The sequence below is a fragment of the Herpailurus yagouaroundi genome, unplaced genomic scaffold (genome assembly GCF_014898765.1).
Source record: "Herpailurus yagouaroundi ecotype Mexico unplaced genomic scaffold, PumYag 160, whole genome shotgun sequence".
In the NCBI taxonomy this organism is placed as follows: Eukaryota; Metazoa; Chordata; class Mammalia; order Carnivora; family Felidae; genus Herpailurus; species Herpailurus yagouaroundi.
The window spans coordinates 14221278-14236034 of record NW_024412401.1 but is presented as its reverse complement, the minus strand read 5'-3'; the positions used below and the strand labels follow the sequence as shown (position 1 = coordinate 14236034).

At 39.9% G+C, this 14757-nt stretch overlaps 1 protein-coding gene and 1 long non-coding RNA gene across 8 annotated transcripts in view; one reads left to right on the top strand and one right to left on the bottom strand.

The window, feature by feature from the left end:
- LOC121034549 (uncharacterized) overlaps window positions 1-6924 on the bottom strand; it is a 22106-nt gene extending 15182 nt beyond the window's left edge. Inside the window, exons 1-2 of the long non-coding RNA XR_005792498.1 lie at window positions 6599-6924; window positions 4517-4666 (exon numbers count right to left, since the gene is read on the bottom strand). This is a non-coding gene — a long non-coding RNA (uncharacterized LOC121034549). The remainder of the gene's footprint in view (window positions 1-4516; window positions 4667-6598) is intronic.
- C9orf72 (C9orf72-SMCR8 complex subunit) overlaps window positions 6726-14757 on the top strand; it is a 27934-nt gene continuing 19902 nt past the window's right edge. Inside the window, exons 1-4 of one of the 7 annotated variants that reach the window (XM_040481434.1) lie at window positions 6987-7025; window positions 8969-9163; window positions 12175-12662; window positions 14013-14072. In XM_040481434.1, coding sequence (XP_040337368.1) covers window positions 12219-12662; window positions 14013-14072 — 504 coding nt within the window. In that variant the 5' untranslated portion in view covers window positions 6987-7025; window positions 8969-9163; window positions 12175-12218. Of the gene's footprint in view, window positions 6749-6953; window positions 7026-7597; window positions 7915-8461; window positions 8883-8968; window positions 9164-9183; window positions 9461-12174; window positions 12663-14012; window positions 14073-14757 lie in introns of those variants that run through there. The other 6 variants (XM_040481432.1, XM_040481433.1, XM_040481438.1 and 3 more) reach the window with 6 other exon arrangements.

The following is a 14757-nucleotide window of genomic DNA, read 5'->3' as shown; positions in this document are numbered from 1 at the left end:
TCTTGAGATGTGATCATCAGTGTTCCAGCACTATTTCTCGTTTATACCCCTGCACGTGGGATACTGGCAAGCAAATAAGGAGTCGTTTCTGAAGAGGATATTAATTTTGAGAGAACTAACACTATGATTTGATAGTAATAACTTACCTCTCATCTATCCATCTAGCTTACTGTTCTATACTAAATTACACGTGTCTACAGGTTTATAATGTATGTGAAAAATTGCAAAATCTTAATTTTGACAGAAAAGACATTCTTTAATTTCCCAGGCAAGCTACTAAAAAGATGAATATCTCTCTATGTATTTTCAGATGAAAAATAATGACATACTAATCCATCCCTTCTTACGGTTTTGAAAACAGACTCACTACCTGTGACTCCATTCCTTGCTCTCAACAAAGGGAACGAATTAACCTTCATGATTAACAACTCATCAAATTCCATTGTTTCTATAAAGGCAGTATTTTTTATCTTTCATAATCACATTTAAACTCATAATTAGTGCCATGGATAAAACTGTAGGTTAAAAATAATGTCTGAATTTCTTAACCTCTTCCTTTGGAAGTTCATGAAATGTTTATCTAGAAATCTTGACGCTTAAGTGGTCTGTTATTTTTGTCACCTACAAACACAATAATGTTCAAATTAAGCTTTTCCTTATCAGGATCCCTTGATCTTGTGCCATATTTGGAGCTTAGCAAAATTCTGCAAAGTCAAATCTATGTATAGATTAAAAGAATTTTCTTAATTTATTCTTGATTCTGATGGGAACTTTCTTAAATTGCACTCAATATTTACAGAGAATCTAATACAATCAAGGCACTATGCCTAGAAACAAGGGGAAGACAAAGGTGAATAAGAAAAGGTCTCCGCCCTCAGGAAGATTTCAATCTGGTGAGGACATAGATTATATTCATTTTACATTGTTAGTTATAGATCTGCCCCAAACTAAAGGTATGACCTTGAGAAAGGCCTTCTTGTTCTTGCCTTCTCAATCTCTTCATCTATAAACTAGGGATCAGGCTTAGATTTATTCTAGAAACACCAACTGAGCATCTACCATGAGATAATAGTGGCTAACCCTAATGAGCAATTACCATGGGGCAGGTTGCAGGGTAAACATTTTATGTGTATTATGTCATTTAATCTTCAAAGCAATCCCAGTTTTCAAGGGGAGGAAATTGAGGCTCAAATATATTAAGTGACTTGCCCAAAGATACAAAGTAGCTAAGCCAGGATTCAAACCTAGGCTAGCCTGACTTCAAAGTTGATGATGCCTTTAAACAGTATATTGTGTTTTTGCCACTATCTTTAATGGTTTATAATTTCTTTACTGTTAACTTTTTTGTTTTAATTTCACTGTAGTTAACATACAGTGTTACGTTTCAGTTTCAGTTGTGCAATATAGTGATTCAACAATTCTATACATTACTCAGTACTCATCATGATAAATGTGCAAATAGTGTCTAATTTCAATATTATATGATCATTATTTGCCCTAAAATTGTAAAATGTAAATACAAAGAGTTTGATTTTAATATTAATAGCAAGAGGAGTGGAGGTTGAGGGTGCATAACTGAATGTCACATTGATTCCAACCAAGGAAATCCAAGGAGACTTCCTGGAGGAGGCAACATGTGGCTGCAATTTCCTCTCACACATACACACAGAATGAACTGGAGCAGTAAGGGCATTCCAGGCCAGTGTATTATGTGAGTGGTCACAAAGCTGTAAACGCTCATGGATCTGCAAGCAACTAGTAGAAAGGGCAGTAAGAATGAGGCCTTGAAAATTCAGCTAGAGACAGACTGTGGAGAGCCTTTAGTCATGCTAAGGACCCTGAACACTATGGGAAAGAGGGAGCAACTGAAAGTTGTGCATGAGAGTGAAATGACTGATACCTTTTTGTTTTGAGTTTATTTCTTTGGTTTGTTGTTTTCAAATATTTACACCCAATAAGAACAGTTAGCAAAACTGCCAAACACAAAATGAACATCCAAAACTAGTGATACGAAACACTAGCAACAAAATATTTAAAATGTCATTTTCAGGGGCACCTGGGTGGCTCAGTCAGTTAAGTATCCAACTCTTGATTTTGGCTCAGGCCATGATCTCACAGTGGCAAGATTGGGCTCTGTGCTGGGCATAAGGCCTGCTTAAGACTTTCTTTCTCTCTCTTTCTCTCTCTCTCTCTCTCTCTCTGTCTGTCTCTCCCTCTCCTCTTCCCCCACTCGCTCACTCTCTCTCTAAAAAACAAAGTAAATAAAAAAGTAAAATGTCATTTCCAGAAGAAAAAATTTTAATAGCAACACAAAATATAACTTGGGGAAAATGCCAAAAAATATGTGAAGCATCTTTTCCATGAAACTTATATAACCTCATTAAAGAATATATGAGGAGTTGTAAGTAGAGCAATACGCCATGCTTATAAATATAAGGACAATAAATTGACCTATAAGTTCAGAGGCCAGTCATTACAGTTATATGGAAAACAAAGGGTCAAGTTTGTCAAGAAAATTTTGAAGAAGAAAAAGAGTAGATGTTAAAACTTCACAGATGTCTGATTAAGAGGTACAAATTTCCACTTATAAAACAAATAAGTCACGGAGATGAAAAGTACAGCGGAGGGAACATGGTCAACAATATTGTAATAACTCTGTAAAGTGACAGATGGTGACTGCATTATCGTGGTCAGCAATGAGTAATACATACAATTGTCCAATCACTATGTTGTACTCCTAAAACTAATATAGCATTGTATGCCAACTGGACTTCAATTAAAAAAAAAAAAAAAGATGTCAAAACATTTTAAAACTAAGTGACCTGAGATTGCTCCCAAGGACAGTTATTGTTTTGTTTCTTTTTTGTGCTAACAAAATTGTGTGGGAAAGGAGGTAGGAAAGATGACATTGATGACAAAAAAGACATGAACTCTGGAGCGCCTGGGTGGCTCTGTAGGTTAAGCATCTGACTTTGACTCAGGTCATGATCTTGTGGGTCGTGGGTCTGAGACATGCATCGGGCTCTGTGCTGACAGCTCAGAGCCTGGAGCCTGCTTCAGATTTTGTCTCTGTTCCTCCCCTACTCATGCTCTGTGTCTCTCTCTCTCTCAAAAAATGACTAAATGTTAAAAAAAATTAAGAACATAAAAACGACATGAGCTCCTCACCCACTTCAAATCAAAGTGATCCTGAACCTGAAACACTATCACTCTGGCCCTTGAATAAGGACAAAGGCCATTTTCAAAAGAAGCCCTTGCCTGACAGGAGCCTGGCCTAAGGATAACAATTCTAAGTAGCAGGAATCAAGTTTCAGTTAGCCAGCTGGCATTTATATCTGATATGTACCAAAAACAAAGGAGTCATAAGATGAAATTGTAAGCCCACCTATGGGCCTGGGTCATATAGCCTGTGACAAAGTTGAAAGGCAGAAGCCACACATGAAACAACTAAAGAACTTACTTAAAAGCAACATACGAGTAAGCGTAGTGAAGTACAAGCATAAATGAAAAAAATGCTGAGAGCTGCAAGTGGGGGTTCCGACAGGCAGATGGACTCAGGGAGACATTCTGAAATGGGCCTGGGAAGGGTGTGGCTATAGAGGGAGTCACTGCCACTTATCTGCCACTACTCCACTGTGACTCAGGCATTACAGGACAGCACCAAAAATATCCCCCTGCACTATCCACTGCATCTAAATTCTGTCAAATTATGACAAACTTACCAAAATATAACTTCAAAATCTGTCTTCCTCTATAAGAAATTGGCTAATGATCTTGTCTAAGATTTTTTTAAATGTTTATTTTTGAGAGAGAAAGTGCAAGTGGGGAAGGGGCAGAGAGGGAGACACAGAATCTGAAGCAGGCTCCAGGCTCTGAGCTGTGGGCACAGAACCCTACATGGGGCTCAAACCCACCCAACTGTGAGATCATGACCTGAGCAAGAGTCAGATGCTTAATCAACTGAGCCACCTGGGGGCACCTTATCTAAGATTTAAGAAATCAGTAGGCTTGTCTTCCAACTTGTTCTCTTTCTTGTTATGGGTTCTATGATGCTGCAATTAACTAGGAATTTCTTCTCCCTGGGGACTCTTTATTTTGGGCCTTAGATCTTTCACAACAGTTGCTTGTGAGGTGCAGAGCACCAGCGTGGAAGGAACAGAGGTTAGTACCTCGTGGAGGATGTGATTCTTCTCAATGAGAAGTTTATCATTTATACAATGGTGAATCCCAGAAGGACATGAAAATACACATGGGATCCTAATGTTCTCTCACAGGGGTGTTGCCTACAATGTGCATCATTAGAGCCGTTGTGGACCCATTAGAGCTTTCTAAACCATTTATATCACACTAGATCACAGAACTAACTTAATAGATCGTAACTGGAAGTACCTCGGCTGGGTGCTGGCTCATTTATATTGCAACCAAAAGGCAATGCACCATAAAGTACATATTGATAAGTCTGCAATGAATAAGGCAATCACATAAAATCTCATTACTTAAAAGAAATTAAACTCACTGTGGTTTATATAGCAATATTCCTCATCCATGTCGACATCAGATAGTTCCCATGCCAGTCACAGTTAAATCTAATTTGCTGTAATCCTGGTAAATGGGAGGTAATCAACAAATCCTCAGCTCTGGCTCCAAAGCAGTACATAAGACATTTCTGAAATACATTAGTAAAGAGAGGATGGGGAGACTTCCTGCCAATAACTGACATTTGTTATGTACCAATAATATTCCCTGGGTTCTGATACTCTATTTATTGGAATTATAAATATGTACACAGTTTAAGAGATTTACAAGTCATTTCTTATTTCTTCTGTTATCCTTGCATGATTACTAAAACCAAAATTAAATCCACCCTTGTTTGAATGTGCTATTCTAAATTCTTAGCTTACTTGATCTCAGGTGAGCCTCACAACAACCTGGTGAGAAATTATTCTGCTTGCCATTTTGTAGCTAAGGAAACTGAGGTAAGAGAAGGTACATACCTCAAAAAACAAACAAACAAACAAACAAAAGAAAGAGAGAGAGGGAGAAGTTACATGCTGCCCAGTCTCACAACTGATCAAAGGCAAAGACAGAATTTATACCAGATCTGATTCTAGAGCCCAACCTCTTAACCATCTGCTTCACTGCTCTCCTAGTTGAGCCTTTTTGTATGATTGCTAATTAATTAAACGTGGATAGGAGGATAGCTCAAAATTTCTAAACAGGATCTTGGAATATTAGTCGAATTGGAAATGGAGGACTAAGTCTCTTACTTGAAGAAACATTTCAATAACAAAACGTATTTTCACTAGATGGCTGAGTTATTTGGGGTGGTTTATTTGGGCTGATTGACAGAGCCTGGAGGAAATAAGGGTTAAAGCCAGATTCCCAAGCCATCCTTTGGTTCTGCTAATATGGATCACATTACTATGTATTTAGTATCATTTTCTCTTTGGTTCCCTGGAGAAGGGATGGACACTAGGATATCTGTCCTCCTATTTTACACCTCCCAGTGTAAAATTTTACACCATACAAGTACTGTGGATCACAGTACTAAGTCACAACTACCTTCTCCCTCTGGAGTTTTTTTTGCTCTAATCCACTGAAAGACATTGACTAAGGAGCACAGTACCGAACACACAATAGGAACTAAATGAATGGTACTTATTTGGTGCTATGATATAAGCATACAGCACTGACTGGGTAAGGGATCTAATTCTGCAAAGGGTGTTAAGTTTGAGGGAGTCATTTGTGTATTTATTCCTTCTTTTCTTCCTCAATGATAAAGATGTGCTGTATGCTTTTTTAATTTTTTTTTTAATATTTATTTATTTTTGACAGAGAGAGAGAGAGAGAGCGAGCACGAGTGGGGCACAGAATCCAAAGCAGGCTCCAGGCTCTGAGCTGTCAGCACAGAGTCCGACGCGGGGCTCAAACTCACAGGCCGTGAGATCATAACCTCAGCCCAAGTCGGACGCTCAACCGACTGAGCCACCCCAGGCGCCTCTGTGCTGTATGCTTTTTAAAGATGAAAAATGTTAAGTGCTGTTCCTCTGTACCATGGATATATACACCTGCATACCAAAGGCTAATCAACTCGAGGTTTAGAAACAAATCATACGGCACATCAAATAGAATGGTGAAGTACATTATCGAAGGCTAAAAAACCCCAACTTCTCCACGTTGCGCAGCTAGCAAAAATGACGTTTAAAAGTGTGAAAATCAAGCTTAAGAAAATGCTTGTACGTAAGGAAGACAAAACTGTGGTGACTAGGTTTTGCGGGAAAAGGAAATTACCTAATCAGACTTGAAGTGAAGTTACAGCACACTTAATAGTGTCATAAGGAGAAAATAAATCCATTAATTCAACACACTTATTGAGCGCCCACTACCCGTCAAAGCACAAACCATTCACAACTACCAACTCTGCTTTCTCGGGTCTAAGCAGCTTTCCTCACTAATGACACCACTATCTCGGCTAACACCTTACCCCCCATTTTCACCGAACGCGTCATCGAACAAAGGGATGGAACAAATGGAGCCCGCCCTCTTCCACATGCCTCCCGCCTTCACGTAAATGCAAATCGAAAACTTCAAGACGCACCTACGGTGTCCCACGAGGAAAACGAAATTAAGCAGCGACTTCTTCCGCCCACGTAAAAGATGGCGTTTGAAGCGTCAACCTTCCCCGCTGCCCGGTTTCTTCCCTTCGGGGGGCGGGGTCCAGAGATATCAGGAGGTGTGTGCTTCGGAGGTGTGTGCTTTTGTTTTCCTCATCCTTTCTCCCCTCCGCTTACTTTCACAATATTCGCTGAAGATGACGAGCGAAAGATTGGGTAAAATCTACTCAGAGGAGCACCAGGCGGGAAACAACTGCGGCGTGAAGGGGTTTTCGGGGCCGGAACACGAGCGAGGAGCCGGGCCCTGGGGCGGGGCCCTGGGGCGGGGCCAGGGGCGGGGCGGGGCGGAGGCCGGGCTGCGGTTGCGGTCGCTGCGCCCGCGGCGGCTGAGTCGCTGGTGGTGGCGAGTGGGTGAGTGAGAAGCCGGCGGGCCGGCGATTGTTTGGGGTCGGGGTCCTGGGACCGTGCGGGGGCGGTCGCGGCGGCACCTATCCTCCGGGCTTGGTTGGTCCTCCCTGACCGAAACCCGGCATCAGGTTTTCCAGCTGGTGACTAGTGGAGTTGCCTCCATCCGGGCCCCCGCCTTCCCGGCAGCGGCGGCAGGGAGACCAGGGCTGCAGACCGGGCCTCTAGCCGGCTTTCCAGCCCGCAGCTCCCGAGCCGTCCCCTTTCAGGAATCCTATGTGAGACCCAGAGGGGCCCGCCGCACCACCTGCACCGCGGGTTCGAGGGAAAGGCGCCTCCGGCACTGAGAGGCCTGGTCCTGGGGAAGGCCAGGGGCGGGTGGTGCTCGGTGAACCCCAAGTCGGGGTTTCGAGAGGAGATAACTGCGGGGTGGGATGGTGGCCCGGGTTATACCACATAGCTACCCAATTCGAATCGAAGTTTCTAGAGATTGCTGATGCCTTGTAAATTTGGGGAGCGATTCTAGACTGGGCTGTGCTCCCACTGTATGGGTCATGACTTGCTTCACAGCTCCGAGGTTACACAGACTTACTTAAAGGAAGTGACCTTTGACTTGAGCATCACTTGGCTGATGGTATCTTTTGCAGAAAGAAGTGCCCTGATTACATGACTACTGTGCCCACACGGGGTCTGAGTCACCCCGTGAACTCACCAGTCTTCTGTATTCAGCAGAGGGAGGTCATGAACTTGCCCAAGAGAGATGGCCCTTTGAGAAACACTGGAGATTGCTAGCTGGGCTCTAGCAAAGTAACAGCCTGGTTGTGGCCAGTGGATAATTTTCGATTCCGACTGTTCCCATCCCTCACCTGTGATGGAAAGCAAGGGGACACAACATGTATGGCATTACTATTAATTTGTACTTTTAACTTGAAAAATACTGATACCATCTTTCTCAGGCTTAAGGAAACTTTTAACATAATGGGAAGAAATCTCACAGAAGTTAGAGTATATTATGTGAAAGCTTAATGATACAGAGTCAGAATACTTGGAATACGATGGTGTTAAATGATGCAGATACCTTTGGCCACCACCTTCCCCAAACCCTGCTGCTTTGTGAAAGCCCTCAGTTAGTTGGAAAATCACCTGGTGATGTCTGCTTTTTATACATCCAAAACAAAAATGAGAGAAATTCTAGACAACGTTGCTGATGGTGCACTAAGCCAGCACTAACCTGCTCCAGGAAACAGTGCATTGGAGCTAAAGATTTTTTTTTCCCTCTTTATAAAGTTGATAAAATAGTCTCTTTATTTGGCTCTGTTAGCAGTCCAAAATTTGCTTTGGGAGGGAAAGAAGTTAAAAAAACAAAACAAAACAAAAAAAACACAAAAAACAATGAAGACTCCTGTCTTTCAAGCCTGCCCTAGGGCCCTATGGTAATTAAGTAGTTCTAAGGAGCTGTGTGGGTTAGGCTTCCTATTATGTGAGAAACTTGGATCTGTCAGAGATAGCCTGATAGTGATATCCTACACTTCATTTCCGAGTCTTGCCTGATAAAAATTTAGAAAGTGTTGCCCACAGTCTGGTGTTAACAAACAGTTCTCTGTCATTAAAGCTGGCCTGAGCATCATCTGTTTTAGGAAGTGGGCTGGTTAAGGATCCTGCTTCTTTTCGGGCTGGGAGAAAATAAACTGAAAGCATGGTCACAAGAAATGTGAGCCTTATGATGGCACAGTTCTGATTTACAACAGCAGTGGGCCAGCCAACTTTGTAAATACCAGTGAGAGAAGAGACGGCTGATTTTTAGCAAAAGTTTAAGAAAAGCAAAGCTTCAAACCTACTACTCTGCCAGAAGTTTTACAGATGGTAATTAATCTTTATGCCTGCATATGTTGGATGATTTTCAGTAAGTATATTGGTACATCCTCATGAACCCTATTCTTTGTTTACAGGAGTGGCAAGCCACTGTGTCACCCAATTTGGATCCTGGCTTCCCTCAAAAGACTCTTATGGCTATTGCTTGATTACCTTCTGGAGTAGCCAACTACATATAGATATATAGATAAAAGACTATTGGTTTTGGCCTGATTTTTTGCAGCCACCTTTATATATATGGATTTTCCTTACCAAGGATGATGACTTTAAGTGTTAGTAAAAGTATTTTTACAGCTCTCCTAACTTTTCTTCTCTGTAACATTTCATTTCTCAAAATTATTAATTTTGACAGGATTTTAAGCTAAACAATTCAGCATGGACCTTGTCCTTTCTTTTCTTTCTAATGAGACTAGCAATGAGACTAAATGTAATTAATGGTCTGTGATAGTTGAATTTTCACAATCTGGTAAAAATCTCCCCATTCCCATAATCCAACCAGATTTTGCTCTAGGGCTCAGTTCGGTTTTAGGAAATGCTTCTATTTTCAATGTAATGATGAAATGTTTGAGGTAAAGGTTTGTTCTTATGATAATTCATCTTTTAAAAAAAATTTTTTTTAAGGTTTATTTTGGGGAGAGTGTGAGAGGGGGAGGAGCAGAGAGAGGAGGGGGGAAGACACAGAATCTGAAGCAGGCTCCAGGCTCTGAGCTGTCAGCACAGACAGGGTCTTGAACCCATGAACGTGGGATCATGACCTGCACCGAAGTCAGATGCTTAACGGACTGAGCCCGGGGTTCACATGCCCCAAATATTCACCTTTTTTATTCAAAACAGAAGAACAAAAGAAAAATGTTACAATACAATTTTGTGGCTGTTAATCCATCTCCTTGGCCTCCAGTTTGTTGTTACTAATGATGACAAATAACATCATTACAGTTTTAATTCAAATTACATTCCTGTATTCTGTCATTGTAAACTGTTGAAATTGTATCCAAAACAGTAGATATTGTAAATAAACTAGACAGTGTATGTCCAGTATAGTCTTTTGAGACTATTAAGTTGATATGACACATTAAAAAGTAAACATTGCCTAAATGAATTACGGAACTAAAAGATACATACATAAACTGCCTATTTGTTAAATCATTTCTACACATGCATACAATAAAGTGTTTTTGCAAAGATCCGTATACCTATCCTTGACATGCATGATAAAAATGCTCGTCTAATACTCTAAAAATAGAAGCTACTGCTTTTCAACAGTGTCTGAACTCTTGACAAGATGCAGATAAAATTCTTTAAGTAAATGAATTGTAGTTACAGATCAAATGTACCTCCCAAAGCAGTCCTGCAATCAAAGATAGGTATATCATAACTAACCTATTAATTGCTATCCTTTATCATTATGATGAACACATTCCACAATTTTAGACTTGCTTAAATTGTTCTTTTGGTTTAAATGGTTTCTTATGGTTCTTTTCATTTTGGGTCTTTAAATATATGCATTCAATTGTTTTTAAAGATTTTGTTTTTAGGGGCGCCTGGGTGGCTCAGTTGGTTGGGCAACTGACTTCGGCTCAGGTTATGATCTCACAGATCATGAGTTCGAGCCCCACATCGGGCTCTGTGCTGACAGCTCAGAGCCTGGAGCCTACTTCGCATTCTGTGCCTCCCCCTCTCTCTACCGCTCCCCTGCTCACGCTCTGTGTCTCTCTGTCTCTCAATAATAAATAAATGTTAAAAAAAAAAAAAAAGATTTTGTTTTTAAGTAATTTCTTTACCTGGGATTCAGACCCATAACCTCAAGATCAAAAGTCACATGCTCCACCAACTGAGCCAGCCAGGTGCCCCTCAGTTTTAATATTAGGCAAAGAATTATTCATTTTACACTAATATCACATAGAGTATATACCTTAAGAGTGTTATATTTCAGTGGGTTAAGATGTATGAGACCTCGATTCTTGCCTGACTCTGTGACCTTGGGCAGTTTGCTTTTGTCTCTGTGTGTATTATCTCAGTGGTTTGAAAGGCTTGGCCAGTATCCCATCCAGTCACTGTGCTCTTTACATGTTCTAAATAACTAAAGTTTTTTTTTTATTTTTATTTTAGCCATTTAGCATAGAACTCTCTTTGTAATGAACTCAGTGCAATGCTACGCTGCTTCCTTAAATTTAAGTAGCATATTAAATGTATTTATCTTCCTCTTGATGTTTCAGTGTCATGTTAAACACTGAATTGGGCTTTAGTACCCTAAGAACTTGTTGAGAATAACAGGACTTTTTGCTCATTTTTGTTATGGTCCCAGATTGTTGTGTTTTTGTTTCTTGTTTGCTTTCCTTCCTCCCTTCTTCCCTGGCCCGGCCCCCCCCCCCCCCACCTCCAACACCTTTAGGATGTTTTTATTGACAGGTGTCTTTACTTGTTTCTAAGACTGCCATAACAAAGTACCACAAACTGGGTAATATAAAACAACAACAGTTTATTCTCACAGTTTTGGAAGCTGGAAGCCCAAAATAAGGTGTCTGTAGGGACATGCTCCTCTGAAGGCTGTAGGGAAGTATCCTTCCTTGCCCCTTAGCTCATAGCAGTTACCAGCCATGTTTGGCTTTCCTTGGCTTGTAGCCATATCACTCCAATTCCTACATCTGTCTTTACACAACCCCATTTCCTCTTTGTCTGTGTGTCTCTAAATCTTTCTCTCTAAGGACACCAATCATTGGATTAGGATCCACCCTCATCCAATATGACCCCATCTTAATTTGATTACATTTATTTTCAAATAAGGTCACACTCACAAATACAGAGGGGTAGGACTTGAACATATATTTTGTGGCAGACATGGTTCAACCCACAACAAGTGTGGTGGTCTGTAGCAGAACCCTCCCCTGCCCAATTTGCTCCTCTTTAGTTGCTGTGGTTTAAGGAGCAAATATCCAGTGATAATAGAATTGCACATAGACTAGATATTTGGGAACAGTGAGAGTCTATTCCATGAGCTGTAGTGTATAGTATTTCATATTAATGTTCAAAGGCCCTTTTTTTTAGGTCATTATTATTTTGGATATCTAAGTATATTCTCTGAATATAGGTGACAATTTACTATGTATCAAGGTTATCATATTCACAAGCATTTAATGTGCACTTGCCATGCTAGCTGGTGGGACATGTTTTCAAATCCTTTTTGACTGAAGAGGAGAAAACCACATAGGCCATCATTTGAGTTTCTGAGCTATGACTTTAAAATTGCTGAACCTAATTATTGATTTTGTATGTCATTGTTTAGATATCCCTGGAGCATTTGGATAATGTGATAGTTGGGATGCAGTGATGTCGAATCTCTGTCCACCACCATCTCCAGCTGTTGCCAAGACAGAGATTGCTCTAAGTGGTGAATCACCTCTATTAGCAGCTACCTTTGCTTACTGGGACAATATTCTTGGTCCTAGAGTAAGACACATTTGGGCTCCTAAGACAGAACAGCTACTTCTCAGCGATGGAGAAATAACTTTTCTTGCCAACCACACCTTAAATGGAGAAATCCTCCGAAATGCAGAGAGTGGGGCTATAGATGTGAAGTTTTTTGTCCTTTCTGAAAAAGGAGTCATTATTGTTTCATTGATCTTTGATGGAAACTGGAATGGAGATAGGAGCACATATGGTCTATCAATTATACTTCCACAGACCGAACTTAGCTTCTACCTCCCGCTTCACAGAGTGTGTGTTGATAGACTAACACATATTATCAGAAAAGGAAGGATATGGATGCACAAGGTGAGTGATTTTTGAGCGTATTAATCATGCTAATCTAGCCATTGAATGTTTCTCTTCTGATACATTTATATCTAATTTTTAGAAATTCTATGCAATTAATTTCAAGCAGTAGCTATTATTTCCATCTGCCCTATTAAATTTTTTTTTAATGTTTATTTGTTTTTGAGAGAGAGAAAGAGACAGAGCATGAACAGAGGAGGGGCAGAGAGAGATGGAGACACAGAATCTAAAGCAGGCTCAAGGCTCTGAGCCATCAGCACAGAGCTCGACACGGGGCTTGAACCCACAAGCCATGAGATCATGACATGAGCTGAAGTCCGATGCTTAACCCACTGAGCCACCCAGGTGCCCCTGCATCTGCCCTATTAGATAGATAGGTCTAGTAGTCTGATGTCAGTGATCTTCATAATAACCCTTAAAGGCAGGGGATGATAGCTCTCTGTTATAAGTAAAAAGCTAAAACAGAGAAATTAAGAATATTGTAATAAGTTTTAGAGTATGGGTTTGTCTTGGGAACCTTTAACCATAAAACCTTTTTTTCTTTTTGCGTTGCATGACCCTGTTTTTCACTTAGTACTTTGTGTAGGTACAAGCAGTTCAAAACAAGTGTTTCATAAGCAGCTCGCCATGTAGCCTTTGGTCTCTTTAACTTTACCAAGTTCTGAAATTTGTAAAATGAGATTGGACGAAATGGTTTGTAGGAGATGCTCCTTTTAATTTTGCAGATTGAGCCAGAGGAAATTACTGTCATCTCCTAAATCCTGCAGTTTAATATTTAGTGGTATTTATATTTTCGTGTATTTTTGGCAGATCCGAAGAACAAGTTTAACTCTCTTCTGCTCTACGGTTTTGATACTAATGTGGAAGTCTGTTAAAGCATTATTAATCTTCCAAGGCTTTTACCAAATAGTGAAGAGAAATAGCGTCTTTCAAAAGAATAGTGTTTTACTATGTTTGCATACATGTTTTCTTATTTTAAATGTTTATGAAAATCATTTAAAATCAGGAAGCCCCAGATTCAACTTGATCTTATTTAATTTGAAAAGTACAAATCATTAGTTTCCTTTGTGAAACTATGCAGATGTTACATTGAATGTTTTCTGACAACTTATCTTTTTTTAACTACAGAAAAAAGGGTGTTTTTATTTTATTTTGTATTGTTTATAAGAGAAGGAATTTGTTGGATTAATTTCCTGCCCCCTCCCTTTTTTTCCTGCCCTAATGTGGAAAGTATTTTTCCCATGAACTAAATTACACAACAGCATGTCTACCATTTAACTGTATAGTGAAACTAAACAAGTATCAAGATTTTTTTTTAATTTTAACTTTAATAAATTTTCTCTTGCTTAGGAAAGGCAAGAAAATGTCCAGAAAATAGTCTTAGAAGGCACAGAAAGAATGGAAGATCAGGTAAGATACAGAATGCTTGCTATCAAAAAGTACAACCTCATGACATGTACTATATAAGGCTGAGGGCTACTTTTCTTTTTTCTTTTTTTTTTTAATTTTTTTTTTAATGTTTATAAATTTTTGAGAAAGAGAGACAATGTGAGCAGAGGAGGGGCAGAGAGAGTGGGAGACCCAGAATCCGAAGCAGGCTCCAGGCTTTGAGCTGTCAGCATAGATGCAGGCTTGAACTCATGAACCACAGGATCATGACCTAAGCTGAAGTCAGACACTTAACTGACTGAGCCACCCAGGTACCCCTGAGGGCTACTTTTCTTAAGGCCTTGAAGCCATACTATTTTGACAGAGTGAATCTGAAAATGAACAGAGCCTTTGTGGAAATATATGGAATAAACTAAATGAAAATTTCCATATCTTAGATCTGAAGAGTTAAATAAGTGGAGAATAATAGCAATTTTGCTACCTTTTTTCTGTTTGTATAGAGTAAGTTTTGAATAACTTGTTCATACTAAAAATTTTAAGTTTTATATGAGATTTTCTTTAAGGCGTTGCTTCTCAGACATTTCCACAGAAGTTATAACAGGAGGGAAGTGAGTATACTCCTAAGATATCTGGGGGTACAGGCACAGTTCTAAGCATAATATTTATTTGAAGTCTCACATTGTATTTTTAAAAGTCATGCAGTTTA